The following is a 17,692-nucleotide window of genomic DNA, read 5'->3' as shown; positions in this document are numbered from 1 at the left end:
CTCACACAAAACCTTATTAGTTATTATCACGTGATGGATAGAAGAGTATCATACAATCTTTTATTTATTTATTTTTTTAACAGCCTAAAAAATACACGATGGGCTCAATCTACTACAATAACTTTATGCTAACCGGGTCTATTCTACCCCGTTTAGGTTTAGTAGTTAAGTTCATATTCATTCATTCGGAAAAAAACCTAGCCTTCTAATTTGATTTTTATCACGCGTTGACTTGAAATGCCAAAGAAAAAGCATGCGCTTTCAAACTTTCCTATGAGACCTTACAATATTCTACAACTCACTACTCCGTTTTTTTTTTTTTTTTTTTTTTTTTTTTTTTTTTTTTTTTTTTTTTTTGACGGAATTCATTTTTCCCCCTTAAAAGAAATAAATATAAAAAGGTTCATGTTCCATTGACCTTGAGATCAGTTTTTCTGTTACTCCATTCTTCTTCTACTCTTTACTTCCATAACTAAAACCCTTAATCTCATCCCTGCTATTTTACTCAGGTATTAATTTCAACATTTCTCAATTTTAAAAGTTATCGATTACGATTTTTATTTTAATTTATTTTGTTAAGAATCTGCTATATGAAATTCCGATTAAAAAATCTATAAATTGTATTACTAAATATTGATTGTTTAATTTTTACATTATTTCACTCAATTGGTAAATTCTGTCGTTTTCATTTGATTTTATTATTATATAATATGCTGAATGATTGTCAATTATTGAATTTATTGATAAATTTATCTACTTTATAAGCATAGTGCTAATTTCTGTGAATTATATATTTATGTTATCTATATTATTATGAGTTGTTTTGTTGTTCTTTTATTTTCTGTTAAAATTTGTGATTGTTGTTTGATTTTTAATTGTGTAGGGTTTTAACTATCAATGGCTTCTATTTCGTCAATGAATAATGTATGTTATAGTAATATAAGTTCACATGTTTCGCTATCGAATCGAGATCAATACCGGCAATTGTATTATGGAAGTTTGAGTTTTAAGTGGCTGGGAAGAGGTGTTAGTAGTAGGAAGAAGAGATTTGGAGCATGTAGGATTCTGGCCGAGAATTCGGATATTGATTTTAATGATCCTGATTGGAAAAGTAAGTATCAAAAGGACTTTGAGTCTAAGTTTAATTTGCCACATTTGAAAGATATATTGGATGTGAAGCCGAGGCCAAGTACTTTTTCCCTTATGAAGAGGTGATTATTCGTTCTGATTCACTTCGATTATGATTGACACATTGTCGAATTTCATGCATAAGAATGCAATAGATTTGAACTTTGGCTAGTGTACTTTGGTTTATTTTACGTTGTCTTCTTGATGTATTTTTTGGTGGTGATAGGGAAGGTGCACGTTGGGCGGGAAAGGAATACATCACTGATAATGCTGAAAAACCAAAGGATCGGAAAAATGATTATGTTGACAATGATGATAGGACGCTGCTAAAGGTAATTTTTTTCCCTCATTTTAATGAGTTTTTATGTGTGGGAAGCCAAAGCCTTAGAATTCTGCTAATTGTTTACATCATGACATTGTGTAGGTTTAGGACCCCCATCTTTGGAGATGTAATTTGCTTGGTTTGTTTTGTTTAATATATATTATTATTCAAAAGTAGTGTGGTTAGAGTTGAGCAAATGCTCATTGTATAAATCTCGTTATTTTTTTATTTGAAAAGCACGATGATTTGCTAATATCTTTAATATTTCAAAGCTTATTATTGTGGTGGTGATATGAATTCATATTCCTATTTTTACAATTGCTACTTAGGAATTTTATTAATTATTTGACTTTTTTTTTAAGGTGATCAAATATGCCTCACCAACTTCTGCTGGAGCTGAGTGCATTGATCCTAGTTGCACATGGGTGGAGCAATGGTAAAAATTATGATTGTGCAATTTATGTTTTTGTTTTTATCTTTCCTTCTTTTGATTATCTGTTGCCTACCTCTGAACATATTACTCATGTAATAAAAAGTATGAATTTGATTATGTATACATAATTCCGTATTCCTTCAATCTGCTAGGTTACTAGATTTCATGAGCTCCATGGTCCGATCATGAAATTTTCTTAGTTAAATCTTACCATGCTGCTGAGTGCTAACAAATTATTTACTGGGAAACTTGAAGTGCGAAATATATGCCAAAGCCCCTTTGTGGATGTGGTAGAGCTATGTATTTTCTTGTCTAATATTTGTGTTTGTGTGTATCTACATGAAGATCTCATTCATGCTATACTAGGCTTTTGATAAAAGATGTGCATTGTGTGTTTAATATGAAAAATATTTACTAATGATGGTCACGCTCAAAGGAGAATAATACAGGATAGCTATAAATTCTCTAATACTATGTGATTTCTCCTAAACATTTAAAAAAAAAAAAAAAAAAACTATGTGATTTAGCTTAGGCTACAGAAGTTTCGCGTCTGCAAGGTGGGAGCTAAAGAAATGAAGATGTTATGGACTTATGCTGCATTTGTAGTCCATACAATTATAGTTAAAATCAACAAGGGTTGTAAGAGAAAGAGTTGGCTTTTAAACAGCATAAATCAGTGAGACATATGTTAAATGGTTTAGACTTTTTAAAAGTTTTCTTCTACTGCCCTATGAAGATATGTGAAGGCTGGTTTGGATTTTAGATATTTGAGGCTAAAAATAATTTGAAGGAAGAATCGAAACTTGACCCAATTAACTCATTAAATGAGGTTTCAGAGGATGATCTTTCTTTCTCCATCCATCTCATGGGATCTTAAAAACTTACACATCTCATTAGAATCATCTATTGACTAATCAGCGTCATTAGGCAGGGATATGAGTAGTCTCCTCCAAACAATTGCATTTTTTATGTCTTTCATTCATATTCCCAAATACTAAGATTCTCCATATTCCTTAATTTAACTAAATATCTGTGCTTTAAATCTCCATTACATCTCCTTTTGTTTAATGAGTTTTCAAAATATACTTGATTTTAGTAATTTCGAATTTCAATTTTTTTTCTGCTCTGAAAATTTTGTAATGGGGTTGCTCTGAAAATATACTTGATTAATGGGGTTGCTCCCAGCCACACTTGTGGTCATTCCACAAGTGTTCGACTCTAATAGTCAGCCAAGTTTGAGTAATCAAAGACCTATCCTTACCTGATCAAAATCATCCACATGGCATAAATTTTTGAAGGACTCGAACTTTGTTACCTCAATGCTATTAACTTTGCATTGAGCGCACAAGCTGCTTCGCTTGCTTCATTGGTTAGCCATTGGCTCAACCAAGGCATCATTGACCCTCAAAGGTTATCATAGGATTTTTCACCTTTGATCTAGACTTTTTGTGCAAGGATAACATATATCTGGCCACAAGAACATCTTTCTCGGCACCCATTAACCTCTATGCGCAGTCCTTAATCAAGGCAATAGCACTACTTGGCCATGATCCATGGTTATTCATGGTTTTGCTATACCAAACCCTTCTCAAGGGTGATTTGCAATGTCCGGCATTAGAGTCATTTCCTCAATGCCCTAGACTTCTAGTCTAGCATGGGTACAACGCCCTGGTTGTTAGGATGCTCGAAGCCATCCTCTCTAAACCAAGAGGTTCCTATAATTCAACCAAGAACTTTGACATTCGGATTTTCATGGCCCTAGATGACCATGTGCCCGATCGCTTGGGGCTTGCGTTACTTTCTTTAGCTTGTTCACCTTTCCAAGCTAAGCTCGCAAAGTTAAACAACATCGCTTATGGGTAGCATAGGGAAGGGTCTTGCCTTATCACAAACGTCATTCCTTCGACATCCCCACCCATCACTTCAAATCGAGCTTAACCCCCGGATTAACTCCCAACCTTAGTAGGGTGTCCCCCATTCCAGTCTTAAAGTTCTAGTTTTGATTTGCAAAGGACCTTGTTGCTTTTAAAGACTTATTACCCACATCTTGCACTATTACACTTGCGTAGTTTCAAGTCAGTTTTATAAAGTGGAGTGGCACTCGGTGCACACGTCCGGCTTAAATCAGTCCATCGATTAAGCTAGTGAGTTATCTCATAACACACCATGACCATGAAAACAAGCAGTGTAATTAACCGAAAGCATTCTTTTCATTAATATGGTAATTTACATAGTGCATATTTGAAGTAAACATAAACCAAACAGAAATGAAAAGACAACACTATAAGCAACATCTAATGTAAATAGATAGGATCCCTTACAAAAGATATTCTTCAGCCTTAAGGACCAAAGGGACCAAACTCTGGCTTGAGTCGAGCGTACTTCGGGGTCGTTGGGTTGTACTCGGGCGTCGCACAAGTAGGGTTGTACTCTAGTGATACCATCACCATGTTCCCCTCATCGTCTCCAAAGTAGTACCCCTTCCAACTAGGTGATCCCTCGAATTTGGCTGCAGCATCATCCACTCCCTCATCTTCGGAGTCACCGAGGTTGATCACTTCCGCTTCCTTGGTTGCCACCTTGATGAGGTTGGATGCCTAAGCCAGCTTCTTGGACCTCTACTTCAGCACAACACTCCCCTTGTTTACATACACTAGGGGATCCTCGATCCAACCCACCCCCCTGCATTGGAAACAATAGCATTAAAAGGCACAAAATTAGTAACAAACGCCACTTCCAGCTTCTGGAAAGGAACGTGTGAGATGAAATTGCTACTAACATCCCACACCCGGCTGCACCACTACTCCATGACTTCCGCTTGACGGTCATCCATGGAGAACATCTCCCCAGCCTTTCACCGAGCTTTTCACGATTCCCATCACAAGGGACTTCAATTGGTTGTGGGACAACAACGGGTCACTAGAGTACAACACCTCACCCGCTAAGTCTCCCAGGTGACTTACCCTAGCATACAAGGGATCCTCGTCAAGGGGGTCTTCTAACTCCCTTGTAGGTTGAGAGGTGCTTGTCCTCGGAGGGGGCACACAACCACTCGGCTCACTAGCAGCAACATGGGGAGGCTTGCCAGCCTTAGCCTTCACCGACACATTATCGGGAATGTCCCTAGTGAAGGTCAGCTTTTTAGTCGTTTTACTTTATGCTACGCAACAAGATATGCTAGAAAGCTGACCTTCACTAGGGATATTCCCGATGATGTGTCCGTCGATGCTAGAGACATAGATGTGAATATCTTGCATCTATTTACTCTCTTTAGATTGAGTTTCATATTTAATCAAGAAGAATTAACCAATTATGAGACTCAAGTCCACCCAAGCTTACATACTAGATTGCATATTAAGTTTTGTAATTCTTAGAAGCAAGGACTTCGTTGCAGTGTTAGTTTTGTAATTTGGAAGTTACTTATTCCTTCAAGTTCTTTGATACTAAATTCTTTTTGTTAATTTCTTTTTTGGGGTTCCTTAAGACTAAAAAATTAAATTTTTTTTATTGAGTTTGATAGTTCACTCCAATTAGTGAATTGTCGATCATTCATTCCTTGTGTTTTTGCTTGCATGAGTTAAACTTGTTGTCTGGAATTGTATGCTATTTTAATTATGTCTTTGTTTTTGTCTTAATTAGTTGTTGCTTCCTGATAATTGGGGCAATTTCTGCATAGATGGTCAATTGTTGTTGCTTGGCTACTAATTATTATCATTCCTCTAGGGTACGCCGTGCAGGTCCACGTAAGGATATATACTTTGAGCCTACAAAGGTGAAAGCAGCAATTGTAACCTGTGGAGGCCTTTGTCCCGGTCTTAATGATGTCATAAGACAGGTTATTGACTCTGTTACTTTCACTGATACATAGTCACATGCCAGTGTTTGTAAGTTTACACAATGTGTCCGGACATGTTAAATACTTTAATCTACCTTGTTATTAATTTTTTCTTACATGATGTCTTAATTTACTTATTATGTGGTCTTCTCATCAACTAGTCAAATTTTCTCTTGGTAACAGCCTGTGCAAAAAAAAAAAAAAAAAAAAATCAATCGAATGGACTCCTATCTACTTCGTCTTTCTTTGCAGCACTTGTGACAAAAAAAATTCAGTGTATGTTTCATCAAGTCTGATGCAAGTAAGAAAGAAAAGCTTATAATCCAGATCTAAAGGCTTATGCAACTCCATTTTGCATGAATTTAATTCCTCCATCCCTATTTTATTTTTACGTTGAATAGTATTTTTTTTTTTTTCAAACAACACCCTCCTTGCTTGTTTAACCTTGAATCCATCGCTTGTTTAACCTTGAAACAATTATATGACCCTGCATATTAAGGCTTTGTTCAAAGTATTGATTTTTTTTTTTTTCTCTATATCCTTGTAATTAGTTGCAGGCCTTCTGAGTCCAATTGATTACAATTGGCATGATTTTTGCCTATGTTGACTTATGGAACTATTTTATATTAGGTTAGTTTTGATGTTTAAGCCATTATTAAGTTATGTCCTTCAATCAGCATGTCAACAAGTTTTGGTCTTTTTTTCTTTTTCTTTGTCCTTTAATTGCAGACCTTTTGAGTTCAATTGATTAAATTGGCCTGATCTTTGCCATGTTGGCTTATTAAATTATCTTATATTAGGCTGGTTTTGATATTTAAGCCATTGTTAAGATCTGTCCTTTTATCTGCTTGCCAAATTCAAGGTTTCTTTTATTTTTATCCACTGCTTTTGCTTTGGGCTCTGTCTTCCTTGGTGGTGCCGTTCTTGGTGGTTGCCAATCGACTGATATTTTTTTTAATATTTTTGCCAAGCTTCATTATGAAGCTTTGTTGTTTTGTTAATTTGATTGTTTTTCCTTCTTTCTGCTTCTTTTTTCTTTTTTCTTTTTTCTTTTGTTGTATTATATTTTCTAAGGTTTTAAATGTTTGGTCAGGGAACCATCAAGATTAAAAAAAAAAAAAAAAAAATCATAAACCTTATTTCTATTTATCTTTAAACATCAGTTAAATCCTAATAACATGTTCAATCTTGTTGTATCAATCTCAGACTGCACTGCATTATGAAGATTGAGATAGTAAGAAGCTTGCATGCATGAGTTTGTCCCTTCTCAAACCCAAAATTCAAATCTGCAAACAGCTGCCAACCTAATTGTTACCAACAAAATAGAAAAAATTGAGTATAAGACATGGTTGGTGCAAAGCAACATTGATCACTGAAACTGAAGTTTAATCTGACCAAAATGCCTAGTTTTCTAATAACCAAAAATTGTACTGATTTTCAATATTGTCATCCTTAGCCTGTAGTTTTGGTCCTCATCTAAGTTCACTTTATACGCTGTCATGTTCTTGAATAATCAATAAATCAAGTGTAAACATACACCCATGCCTACAACTCGTGGAAGATGGAAGGGCAGTATGTAGTGTAAAACTATTACCTTGTCTGGGAAAATGTGAAGCATGAACTTAGTGTTCTCAATTGGGAGTTCTTGTCTATTTGTCTTCTCCAGGCTTTGCTTTTGAAGTTAATGTTGACTGTAAGATCTCAGATATGATGAATCTTTCACTATGCTTTGAATATGAGTAGCAGTGATGCAAAAGTAATGATGAATGGGATCACATATCATTCATTACGGGCTCTTTCTACAATTAGTAGCTGAAGGACCTTTATGGTCTACTTTTGCTGAAAATCTTTATTCTGTAACTGAACGTGTATGTCTTACCTTCATGTATGATGCAATTAAAATTTCATAGGTAATGTCAAGTTAGCATAAAGGAGCTTATTATTATAGGTGATGAAGGATGCAGATGAAAATGAATAATACTTTCGGGTAAAAGCTTTCAGTTGGTTGATGATGTGGAAAATGAGCTTTCTTCTGCCATTTTCTATCTAAGGAAAATGGCCCATAATCAGCAAGTAACAAAACTTAACCTGGGAACTATTTATGATGGAGCATGCTCTTTTGCTGTTTTTGTTTTACTTTGAGAGAACTTTGCCTCACCATTGTATAATGCCTTTCCTAATCATATTCATTCTTCGGACAATTATGATTGCTGCACTTTTGTATTACAATATACAATAGGGCGCTCATTTGTTTTGTACTTATGCAGATTTTTTTAACTCTGGAAAGATATGGTGTTCAAAAGATATTTGGTGTTAGATATGGCTTCCGTGGATTTTTTGATCCTGAACTACCTATGAAGAAGGTTAGACTAATTTTCTGGGTCGGTTCTTCTTATTCCATCAATAGTCTTATAGTAATATTTCAGAAAATCCTCAGCTTTCTCGTGAGCACGTCCAAGACATCAATCTTGAAGGTGGAAGCCTTTTAGGAGTATCTCGTGGAGGTGCTAGCATGAGCGATATTGTAGATAGTATAGAGGTATTCAAATCTTTAACCCAATTATGCTCTCCTTTTAAATCTCCAGGCTTTTTTATATTAAGTGTTGGAATGTGTAGTGTAGCTCAAAGATAAAATAATAATGTAGTAATTTTTATCATTTTCAGGCAAAGGAGATTGACATGGTTTTCATTCTTGGTGGCAATGGTACACATGCAGGAGCAAATGCGATACATAATGAGGTATATTTGATAAGGATACTTTTTTTTAAAAAATATTCAAATAAGATAGCCATTAAATTTAGATAGTAACTGTAGGCGTCGTTTGAAGTGAGCCTACGTTAAGCATGTGGTGAATATGCTTGGCACTCTTAGGAAGTGGGAATTGACATATATGATTAGGGACAAGGAAAGTAGGGAGCCGCCAACATGTTTTTTAGAAACTTGTGAACCGTTCACGGATCATTTAAGGCAACCATGAATAAAGGGACAACGATAGGCAACAGCGATTGACCCGTGAAGGTTACACCCCATTCATAATCCATGAGATTACTAACTCCATATGATTCGGAACTACAAAAGGAGGATCGGGGATAATGGTACGAAGTGAGTCATGGAGTCACATTCGCCCGTATTGGCCTCTACTCGATTCTTATAGTGAAAAGTATTCCTGTGATCTCAAAAGCATGAAAACAAAGATTTAATTTGCTCCAAACTATTATTATGCTAAATTAGTTGAATATTAATGCAGCATATAATTCTAAAATATTAGTGATCACTTGATTTAACGATAAGATTAAAAAGGAACCTAAACCGGTTGTCCAAGGCGTTATTTTCAATTACATATTCCCTTTAACATGCAATATGGTGATGATAAAAAATATAATAAAATCAACATTAATGTTGGAAGCAATTTAACTATGATAATGTTAGTCAAATCAAATTATAATAACCCTAATCATGATACAAGCAATAAGAATAATAACAAGAGTAATTAAGTGATTAATTACTCACTTTTCGCGTTTCCTTACATTGCTACATCATGAATAAATTGTTAGTAACTTCAATAAATAATAAATCAAATTGAAATAACTAAATTAAATAAAAAATAGAGTTGATTTGGTCCAAACCCTCAGTTAATTGTACCTTTCACGCCTTGGTTTAAGGACAGAACCTCGGGTTAAGTATGGACTCCTTGGAGTGCTTAGGGGAAGTATTATGGAAGAATAAGGAGGCTAGGGTTCAGGCTAAAGAGGGAGAAGAGAATGATTTTTGGTGTAAGGAGAGAGAGAATGATTTTTGGTGTATAAGAGAGGAAGAGAGTATGATTTGGTGCCCTGAAGTGCAGAATTGAGGCACATATTTATAAAGGAAATGCACAGAACCCTAGAAAAGATGAGAGCCGCAGAAAAACCCTAATTTGGGCACCGTGACACGGTGTTGGTAATCGTGACACGGTAGTGGGCACCGTGTCACGGTATAGTCCACCATGGCACGGTACACAGCGCCGTGTCGCGGTGTGCAATCTGCCAAAATTGCGTCCAAGTTCATAAGCGCGTGAAAGAAAACGCAAGGAAGACATGTGAAAGCAACGTGTCACGGTATGTGTACCGCGACACAGTGCAGAATACCATGTCACTAGACAAAACCCAGTGACACGTCAGCTTTTGCCGCGACGCGGCAACACGGCACTTATGCAGTGACGCGGTAATTCCAGTTTTTTACGCGTTTTTAAAACTATGATAACTTTTGATCCGTAACCCGGAATAAGGCATATAATATATTGTTGGAAAGATTATCAAGTCTACTTTTCAACCCAGTTGGAATCAGGTCAAAATCATTTGTAGATTTTAAGATATGGCCGTTTTAGTAAAAGGGTGTCGGTTTTGGGCCAAGTTTAGTGTTTTGCTCATATTTTCAGAATTGGGCTTATGATATACCATTGGAAAGCTTATTGAAAGGCATATCCAACCAAATTACATTTGGATCAAAATTATAGGGCCACAAAATCAGTGTAGCTCGGTTTTGTGATGTGGATACGAAAAGTGGAAAATAAGTTATGGTTTGGAGAAATGGGCTAAAAATTGGGTTGGTTTTTGAAATGTATTGAATGGAAATATAGATTAAGAACTCCAAAGATTAAATACTCAACCCGACCAATAATGGCGGTGAAATGTTGTTCATCATCGGGTTTGGTTTTGGGGAGACATGTTTAGGTGTCTACAGTATCGTATGGGTGTGATTTTCATAGTGCTTCCTCTCTATGTACAATTACAGAAAGATCTTCTTAGCTTTGGCAGTACAACTGTACCAGTAATTCTGTATATTGTAGTGACCCGTGTCTTTGTAAAACTAAGTATAGATCTTATTTATATGACTAATGAACAGTGCCTGTGTAAAAGCCTTTGGAGCACATTATTAGCAACCTTTGCTATGAGCACAGGTTTAATTTAAATGGAACAAGCTAAGGAGTGTCTCAGTGCATCAGGTAGTAGTAATTGTTTACTTTTACAAATAAAATATGTTGCAGTTTCCATACAACACAAACAAAAAAATCTCAATCTTAATTTTAGAAGCACGAGATCAATTACATGAACCAAGATGTCATCATTATAAGTCACACCTGCGAATTCTTCTCCTCTCTCACTTTTGCTCAATGCAATATGATCCTGAAGTTCCAACCTTATCATCTCTTATTTAACACCTGCCATCAATCATCTTAGTGTACCTAGATTTCTTTTAGTATCTCCATTCTTCCAACTCCCCATTCCTGAATTGATGGATTCTACTGTTGGCGTTGGATATGTCCAAATCAGTGAAATAAATTCTTGTTCATCTGATCCTCATATCTGTCACTCCTGCCCGATTGTGAATCTCTTTGCTGCAGATTACATCGCTTCTCAAACTTCCATACACCCTTCTTAATGTACATATATCCACTACATTTATCTTCCAAATTAATTTTTCTTGAAACCTCAGTATCTCAATCCATTAGAACATCAATTTGATGTAACTCCCCCTTCACCTGTAGAGGCATGTTGTTATCATATGCTCCTTTTATTAACAGCTATCTAGCCTAGATCTTCTAGAAAATCATTGCAGTTTGGTGCCGCTATAACTACACTAGGCTTCATTGTCCTTTGAAGTTGTATAAATAATGGATGCTCTTTTGGTGATTCAAGAAGTACTATAAGTTATGATGGTGTACCCTAGAAATCACTAGCTAAATATAGTATGTTCGTTGGTAGTGGTGGCAATCTATGGCAGCATCACACATGCTGTTGTAGATACAACTGCTGGATACTAGTTTTTTTTTTTTTAATCAACTATTTGTTTAATTTCATGCAGTGCCGCAAGAGAAAGCTAAAGGTCTCAGTTATATGCGTGCCAAAAACTATTGACAATGACATACTTTTGATGGACAAAACCTTTGGATTTGATACTGCAGTGGAAGAAGCGCAGAGAGCAATCAATTCTGCATATATTGAGGTCAGTAAGTGAGTTGACATGATTACCAAACTGTCCTCTATAAATAACCTAGTACGAAGTACCTTTTTTTGTGATGTGCTACTTGGTAATTTCTTTCATGTTATGTGTTTGACATTTAAGTACTTTTTTAATTATGCAGGCACATAGTGCATATCACGGGATTGGCCTCGTGAAACTGATGGGAAGAAGTAGTGGTTTCATAGCCATGCATGCATCACTTGCTAGTGGCCAAGTTGACGTGTGTCTAATTCCTGAGGTGAGTTTCATGGATTTATTTTTTGTCTGACCTTTGCTGTCTCTCCCTGCAGGCTTGTTAATTACGAGCATTATTTCTTTTTCTCATGCTTGTGGGGTCTGGCTGAATGGTATTTTTATGTTTCCAGGTCCCTTTTACTTTAGATGGACCGAATGGTGTCCTCGCGCACTTGGAACATCTTATACGAACAAAAGGGGCAGCTGTTGTTTGTGTGGCTGAAGGTGCAGGACAAGTATGTTTTCCAAATTGGTCATGTCATTTGTCAGTGAATCTGTCATAATTTCTGTCTTCATTGAACTTCAAGTCATAGTAGAGAATCATTTTTTTTTTCCTAAATGTGTTATGATGCGCTTGTTTTGGATCTTTTGGACGGATGGAGTTCTAAAATGGATAAACATCAATCTAGCGATTGAGTTGTTAGGACAAGTGCATGTTTTATAACATGTTTTTGACTCCTCACCACTTTTAAAACCCAACATGCAATCCTGATTTCTATTTAGTCACTAATATAATGTGTTTTTTTTTTTATTATTATTATTATTATTTGATCACTAATTTGGTTTTATGTCCGGGAAATCTAATGGAAGCAATTCATTTGATAAGACAAATGATGGGTTTTATAGGGTAAAGAAGAAGGTCCTCCATATGGGTTTTATTGATTTAGAGAAGGCCTATGATAAGATGCCAAGAGAGGTAATTTGGTGTGCAATGTTGAAGAAAGGTATCCTGCGAAAGTACATGAATCTAGTTAAGTATATGTATTGGGATGTGTCAATAAATGTGTAGACACGTAGTGGGTTGACAAAAGATCTTCTTCTTACAATTCGATTGCATCAAGGGTCTACGTTAATTTCTGTTTGCAATGTTTCTAGATGAAGTAACAACGCTAATTCAAGATGAGGTCTCATGGTGTATGTTGTTTGCGGATGATATCGTGTTGGTGGATGAAACTAAAGATGGGGTTAATGCTAAATTGAAGCAATGGAGGCAAAGGTTGGAATCTAGAGGGTGTAAACTTAGACGGAGTAAGATTGGATTTTTGGTATGCCGCTTTGGTACACAGAGGAGGATAAACGATGATGTAGTGATATTTGGTACAGAATGTTAGGCTTCTAAAAGGAGCACATTAAAAAGATAGAAGTTACAGAAATGCATATGTAAAGATGGATGTGCGAGAACACTCTAAGGGATAGTTGCAAAAATGAAGTTATTCGCAAGAAAGTGGGTGTTGCAGGCAGGCATTGTAGACAAACTAAGGGAAAATTGTTGAGTTGGTGCGAGCATGTAAGATGGAGACCCCAAGGTGCACCTGTACAAAGAGTGGCAGAGAGAGATCATGGAGAGCTGATACAAGGTAGACTGAAAATGACTTGGTAGGAATGAGTTCAGAAGGATATGAAGCAAATGGATTTGCATGACAATGAGATATTTGATCGTAAGGGATGGAGGAGGAAGATTTTTGTGGATGACTATACTTAATAATCACGTCTGGTTCGTGTAGCCCTCAAAGAATCATTTTCCCAATGAGAAATTCCTCATGCTTTCTATCTACTTTACCTTTATTAAAAATATAAAGAGAAGAATAAAGTGTTTTCTCTTGTTTGCTTATTGAAAAATTTTACGGTAACCTTTCCTGGTGTAAAACAAAGGGAAAAACAGGTGTATCAATAGCTAATAGCTAATCTTAATGGGACTATTTACATGTGATATGTCTCTGTCCACTGCTATGAGTCTTATCAATGGAAAAGAAGATTTATTTGATCAGTAATTTAATTTGTCACCATAGAAAAGGTAGAAGTGCTATATTAACTTAGACCAGCTAGTTGAGTTCCTCCAGCCAGAATTTCCTTCAGTTTGTAGAGTAAACAACAAAAAATTGTGTCAATGTAGCTTAATCTATATTAATGGCTCTATTCATTTTCAGGAACTGTTGGCTGCACCAGATCTGAAAGACGCATCTGGGAATGCTGTTCTTGGAGATATTGGAGTACATTTTAAAAACCAGGTAATCTAAGTATATAATTTCTTTGTGCTTGGTTTTTTTTTTTGTTCCTTCAATGTTCTTCATATCCTTTTTTGGGTAAAACATTCCTATTCTCTTTTTGCTCTTGTCTATGAGACCATGACAATGTACCTACGAATACCCTGACATGAGAAATTGTGAACATTTCCACAGATAAAGAGTTATTTCAACGAGAAGGGTATTCATTCTGATGTCAAATACATTGATCCTACCTACATGGTCCGATCAGTACGTGCAAATGCTTCTGATGCCATATTGTGCACTGTTCTTGGCCAAAATGCTGTAAGCTTTCTATATTTGGTTCTATATATTTATATCATGTCCGGTTTTAGTTATATGAAGAGTGTAGGCTTTAAGGAAAAGATTTGTTGTATGCTATGACTTGCACCACAAACAAAAAAGGCTTAAAAGCTTCTTACACACACACTCCCAGGCATGCAGACACACACACACACACACACTTAACGCATAAAACTTCAAAAAAAGGTAAAGTTTTGGGTGAGACGGACTCACATAAGTCCACCATCTTTATTCTCGCCTTCATTCTAGTCAGGAATAACACTATTTTAGTCAGAAATAAGATAATTTTAGTCAAGAATGAGTTTATTATAGTCATAAATTAGATAACTTTCGTCCTTCTTTCCTCCTCTCTCCTCCATGCCTTGACCTCAAAACCAAGTTTCAATAATGGTGGAACAAGCAGCAAAAGGAGATTCACAACAATCTAACTACTTCTGCTAGTACAATTTCTTCTTCTTCAACCTCTAAATTCCCTAATTTTCTCAAAGTTGAGATCTCTACTACTGATTCAATCTCATCTCCTGTCAATCACAAGGATCATCGGAATCGGACTCGAAGTGTTCGTCAACTTTCCTTCTTCTGTTTATTGCAGGTTCAGCAATTTCTTCACTCTATTTCCTCGATTTTCACATATTTTCTCTCTTCTGAGAACTGCAAATCGGGTTCAAGCCCCTCCTTCCGCTCCTGGCTTCGCCTGAGAGGTCGAGTTCATGACTAGAAGGCCTTACTCGCTGATTCGCCGCCATTGCCGCATTGTCATTCGTCCAATTCTAGGTTTTATCGTTTGATTAAGGTGTTGCTATGGTTTTGACTTTGTTGTGTTTTGTGCACGAAAATAAAGATGTTGGTCAGGAATAAAATAATTTTTATCAGGAATAAGACTATTTTAGTCAGAAATAAGATAATTTTTATCAGGAATAGACAATATTATTGATTTTATAAAATGTTGACGCGTGGGCTTTGATGGGGTTTCTCAAACCCGCGCCTTTTTGTTGTTGAGCCCGGTCTCACGTGAGTCCAGTCTCACACAAAACCTTTTGTCAAAAAAAATACAGGCGTTCACCTTCAGTTAGTATTATATGCTGTGCAGCTCATGTTCTCTGAAACTAAGATAGTCGGTAATCAGCTGTAGGATTACAAGCTCCCATAAACTGATTCTCCAATAAATCCTGGTTTATTCAATTTTGGATGTAATCTTTGAAAGAAGAAAAACAAAAGGAAGAGTATGGCCAGTCAGGTTAGATGTTTCTAATGAGTCCTAACTATTTATAAATAGTTCAACTGATATAGGATATATATCTGCTTCGATTTTTCTGAAGGTAGTAATTTTCCCATTATAATTCCGGTTTTACTTTTTACTTTCGTATAGATCTTTTTTTTTAAAAAAAGCATGTCTAAAGCAGGACAATTTTTGGATTGTTTAGGAGATAAATTAATGTGAGATATTGGGTTACATTGCTGGGTTACTCAGTATCTGAAATATAAAGAATTTGCATTTCAAGGGAACTTTGACTGCATGGATATGTGGTTTGTATCTAAATTATCTGCACCCTTATAATAGAAGAAAATCATTAAACTCAACCTTGATAACAACCTCTATTGAACAATTACTCCATACAAGATAACATTGTAATGAAGTTAAAATTCTCTTTGCAGGTCCATGGTGCCTTTGCAGGGTTTAGCGGAATCACGATGGGAATTTGTAACACTCATTATGTGTACCTTCCAATCACAGAAGTGATCCATGCTCCTAGAACTGTGAATCCTAATAGTAGAATGTGGCATAGATGTCTCACTTCCACAGGTCAACCAGACTTCTCGCCCAGGAGTTGCTGATCGTTCATTCATTTGTCGATACAAATCATACTATAGTTGATTTTGATGAATTATATAATGTCTTCACGCCTACAGGAATATCAATCTGTGCGGTAAATTAGTTGAGGGATGCAAATGAGTAGGTATATTGATTTTTTGTGTGGTTATTCTTCTAGGTTAGAAGAATAGTCTCACTTGATTGGAACTGCAGTTACTGCAATACAATGTAGTCAATCTTTGAACAATGGTTATAAATTATACGATTAATTAATGCCATCAAATTATGTTTTCAAATGATTTTCTCCAACCGTGTCTGTCTTGATGGCCATGTATAAAATCAGCAATGCGAGCAAACTGAGTATAAAAATGGTTGGTCGAAAAAAAAAATGTAGTACGAGCAACAAAAAATGGTTATACCACAGATAATGGTTCAATACCAAATATAATTTGTGAATCGTGGAGAAACAATGATTAGGTTGGAAGGAGTTAGGATGGATAAGAAGTTTATGGATTGTATGAAAATGTGGCATTTGATCGTATGGGATGGAAGATGAAGAATTTTGTCGATAACTACACGAATAATTACTTTTGGTTTATGTACACGACCTCACTTATGTGATTAAGGCTTTGAATGATTGATCAATTGGTTGGAGGCTACCATATAGAACTTCCCTAAAAGATACTCTCTCTGTTTTGCATTAATTGCAATGGTAGGGTTGGCTCAAAATTTAAGAAAATTATAGACTAGGCTTATAATATAAAGTATTGTTACTAAAAAAAAGAATACAAAAAAAAAAGTAGCGCGGGTAGGGTTAGGAAAGAGAATACTAAAATATTTGTGAAAGTAGGGTTAGTGGAAAAGAAAAATTATAATATAATGATGGACCATTTTCATATATAGAAGTGTTGTAATTACTAATTAATATGAAATGAATGTAAAAGGAAAGTGTTGCAATTAATATGAAACAGATGGAGTAATGTAATAGCCTTACACTATTACTTAGCAATACTCAATAGCCTACTATTTAGCGATTTAGTTGCACGATGAGTTTGGAAAAGTATTACTACCTCCGTTACAAGTTATGTGCAACGATTTGACATAAAGCAGACAGGGAAAATATCTAATCGTTGCACATAACCTGTAACAGAGTTAGTACATACAATAAGTATGCACAGATCAGACAAGACGAATTATGAAAATTGACGGTTGGATATATAATTGGTGACAGTATGACACGTTATTAGCTTCATCTTCCACTGTCACTCAACTCACAATTTAAATAAAATATGTACTCGTATCATTCACAAATCAATCACATATATCACATGTTAACTACATTTGATTAATTAAATTGTTGACAATATAAGAATGTAAAAACAATAATCATTATACTGTATAATATACTTCCTCTGTTTTTGTATACTTGCAACACATTTTTTATCACACAAATAAATTGGTTTCAAAAAAAAAAATAAAAAAAAAAGGTAAACAAATAAATTAAGCTATGAAATTTCAACCATAACAACTTATCCCTTTCTTCTTATAGGTGGTAAAATTTTGTAAATTAATTTATCCGTACTTAGTCTAATATCTT

The 17,692-nt window shown here is 35.5% G+C and overlaps 1 protein-coding gene across 1 annotated transcript; it reads left to right on the top strand.

Annotated features, from left to right (window-relative positions):
• Positions 1-326: 326 nt before the first annotated feature.
• Positions 327-16,378, top strand: LOC145593627 (ATP-dependent 6-phosphofructokinase 5, chloroplastic-like). The gene is made up of 14 exons (XM_081649917.1): positions 327-509; positions 884-1,211; positions 1,355-1,460; positions 1,813-1,886; positions 5,607-5,718; positions 7,986-8,081; positions 8,156-8,257; positions 8,383-8,457; positions 11,563-11,703; positions 11,843-11,959; positions 12,087-12,191; positions 13,884-13,964; positions 14,136-14,264; positions 15,939-16,378. The coding sequence occupies exons 2-14, from the start codon at positions 898-900 to the stop codon at positions 16,116-16,118; spliced, it is 1,632 nt and encodes a 543-aa protein (XP_081506043.1). The 5' UTR covers positions 327-509; positions 884-897; the 3' UTR covers positions 16,119-16,378.
• Positions 16,379-17,692: the final 1,314 nt, after the last annotated feature.

The sequence above is a fragment of the Chenopodium album genome, chromosome 19, assembly GCF_948465745.1.
Source record: "Chenopodium album chromosome 19, dcCheAlbu1.1, whole genome shotgun sequence".
NCBI classification, from domain to species: Eukaryota; Viridiplantae; Streptophyta; class Magnoliopsida; order Caryophyllales; family Amaranthaceae; genus Chenopodium; species Chenopodium album.
Note: the sequence above shows the minus strand (reverse complement) of the source record. Positions and strands in the feature narration are given on the sequence as shown.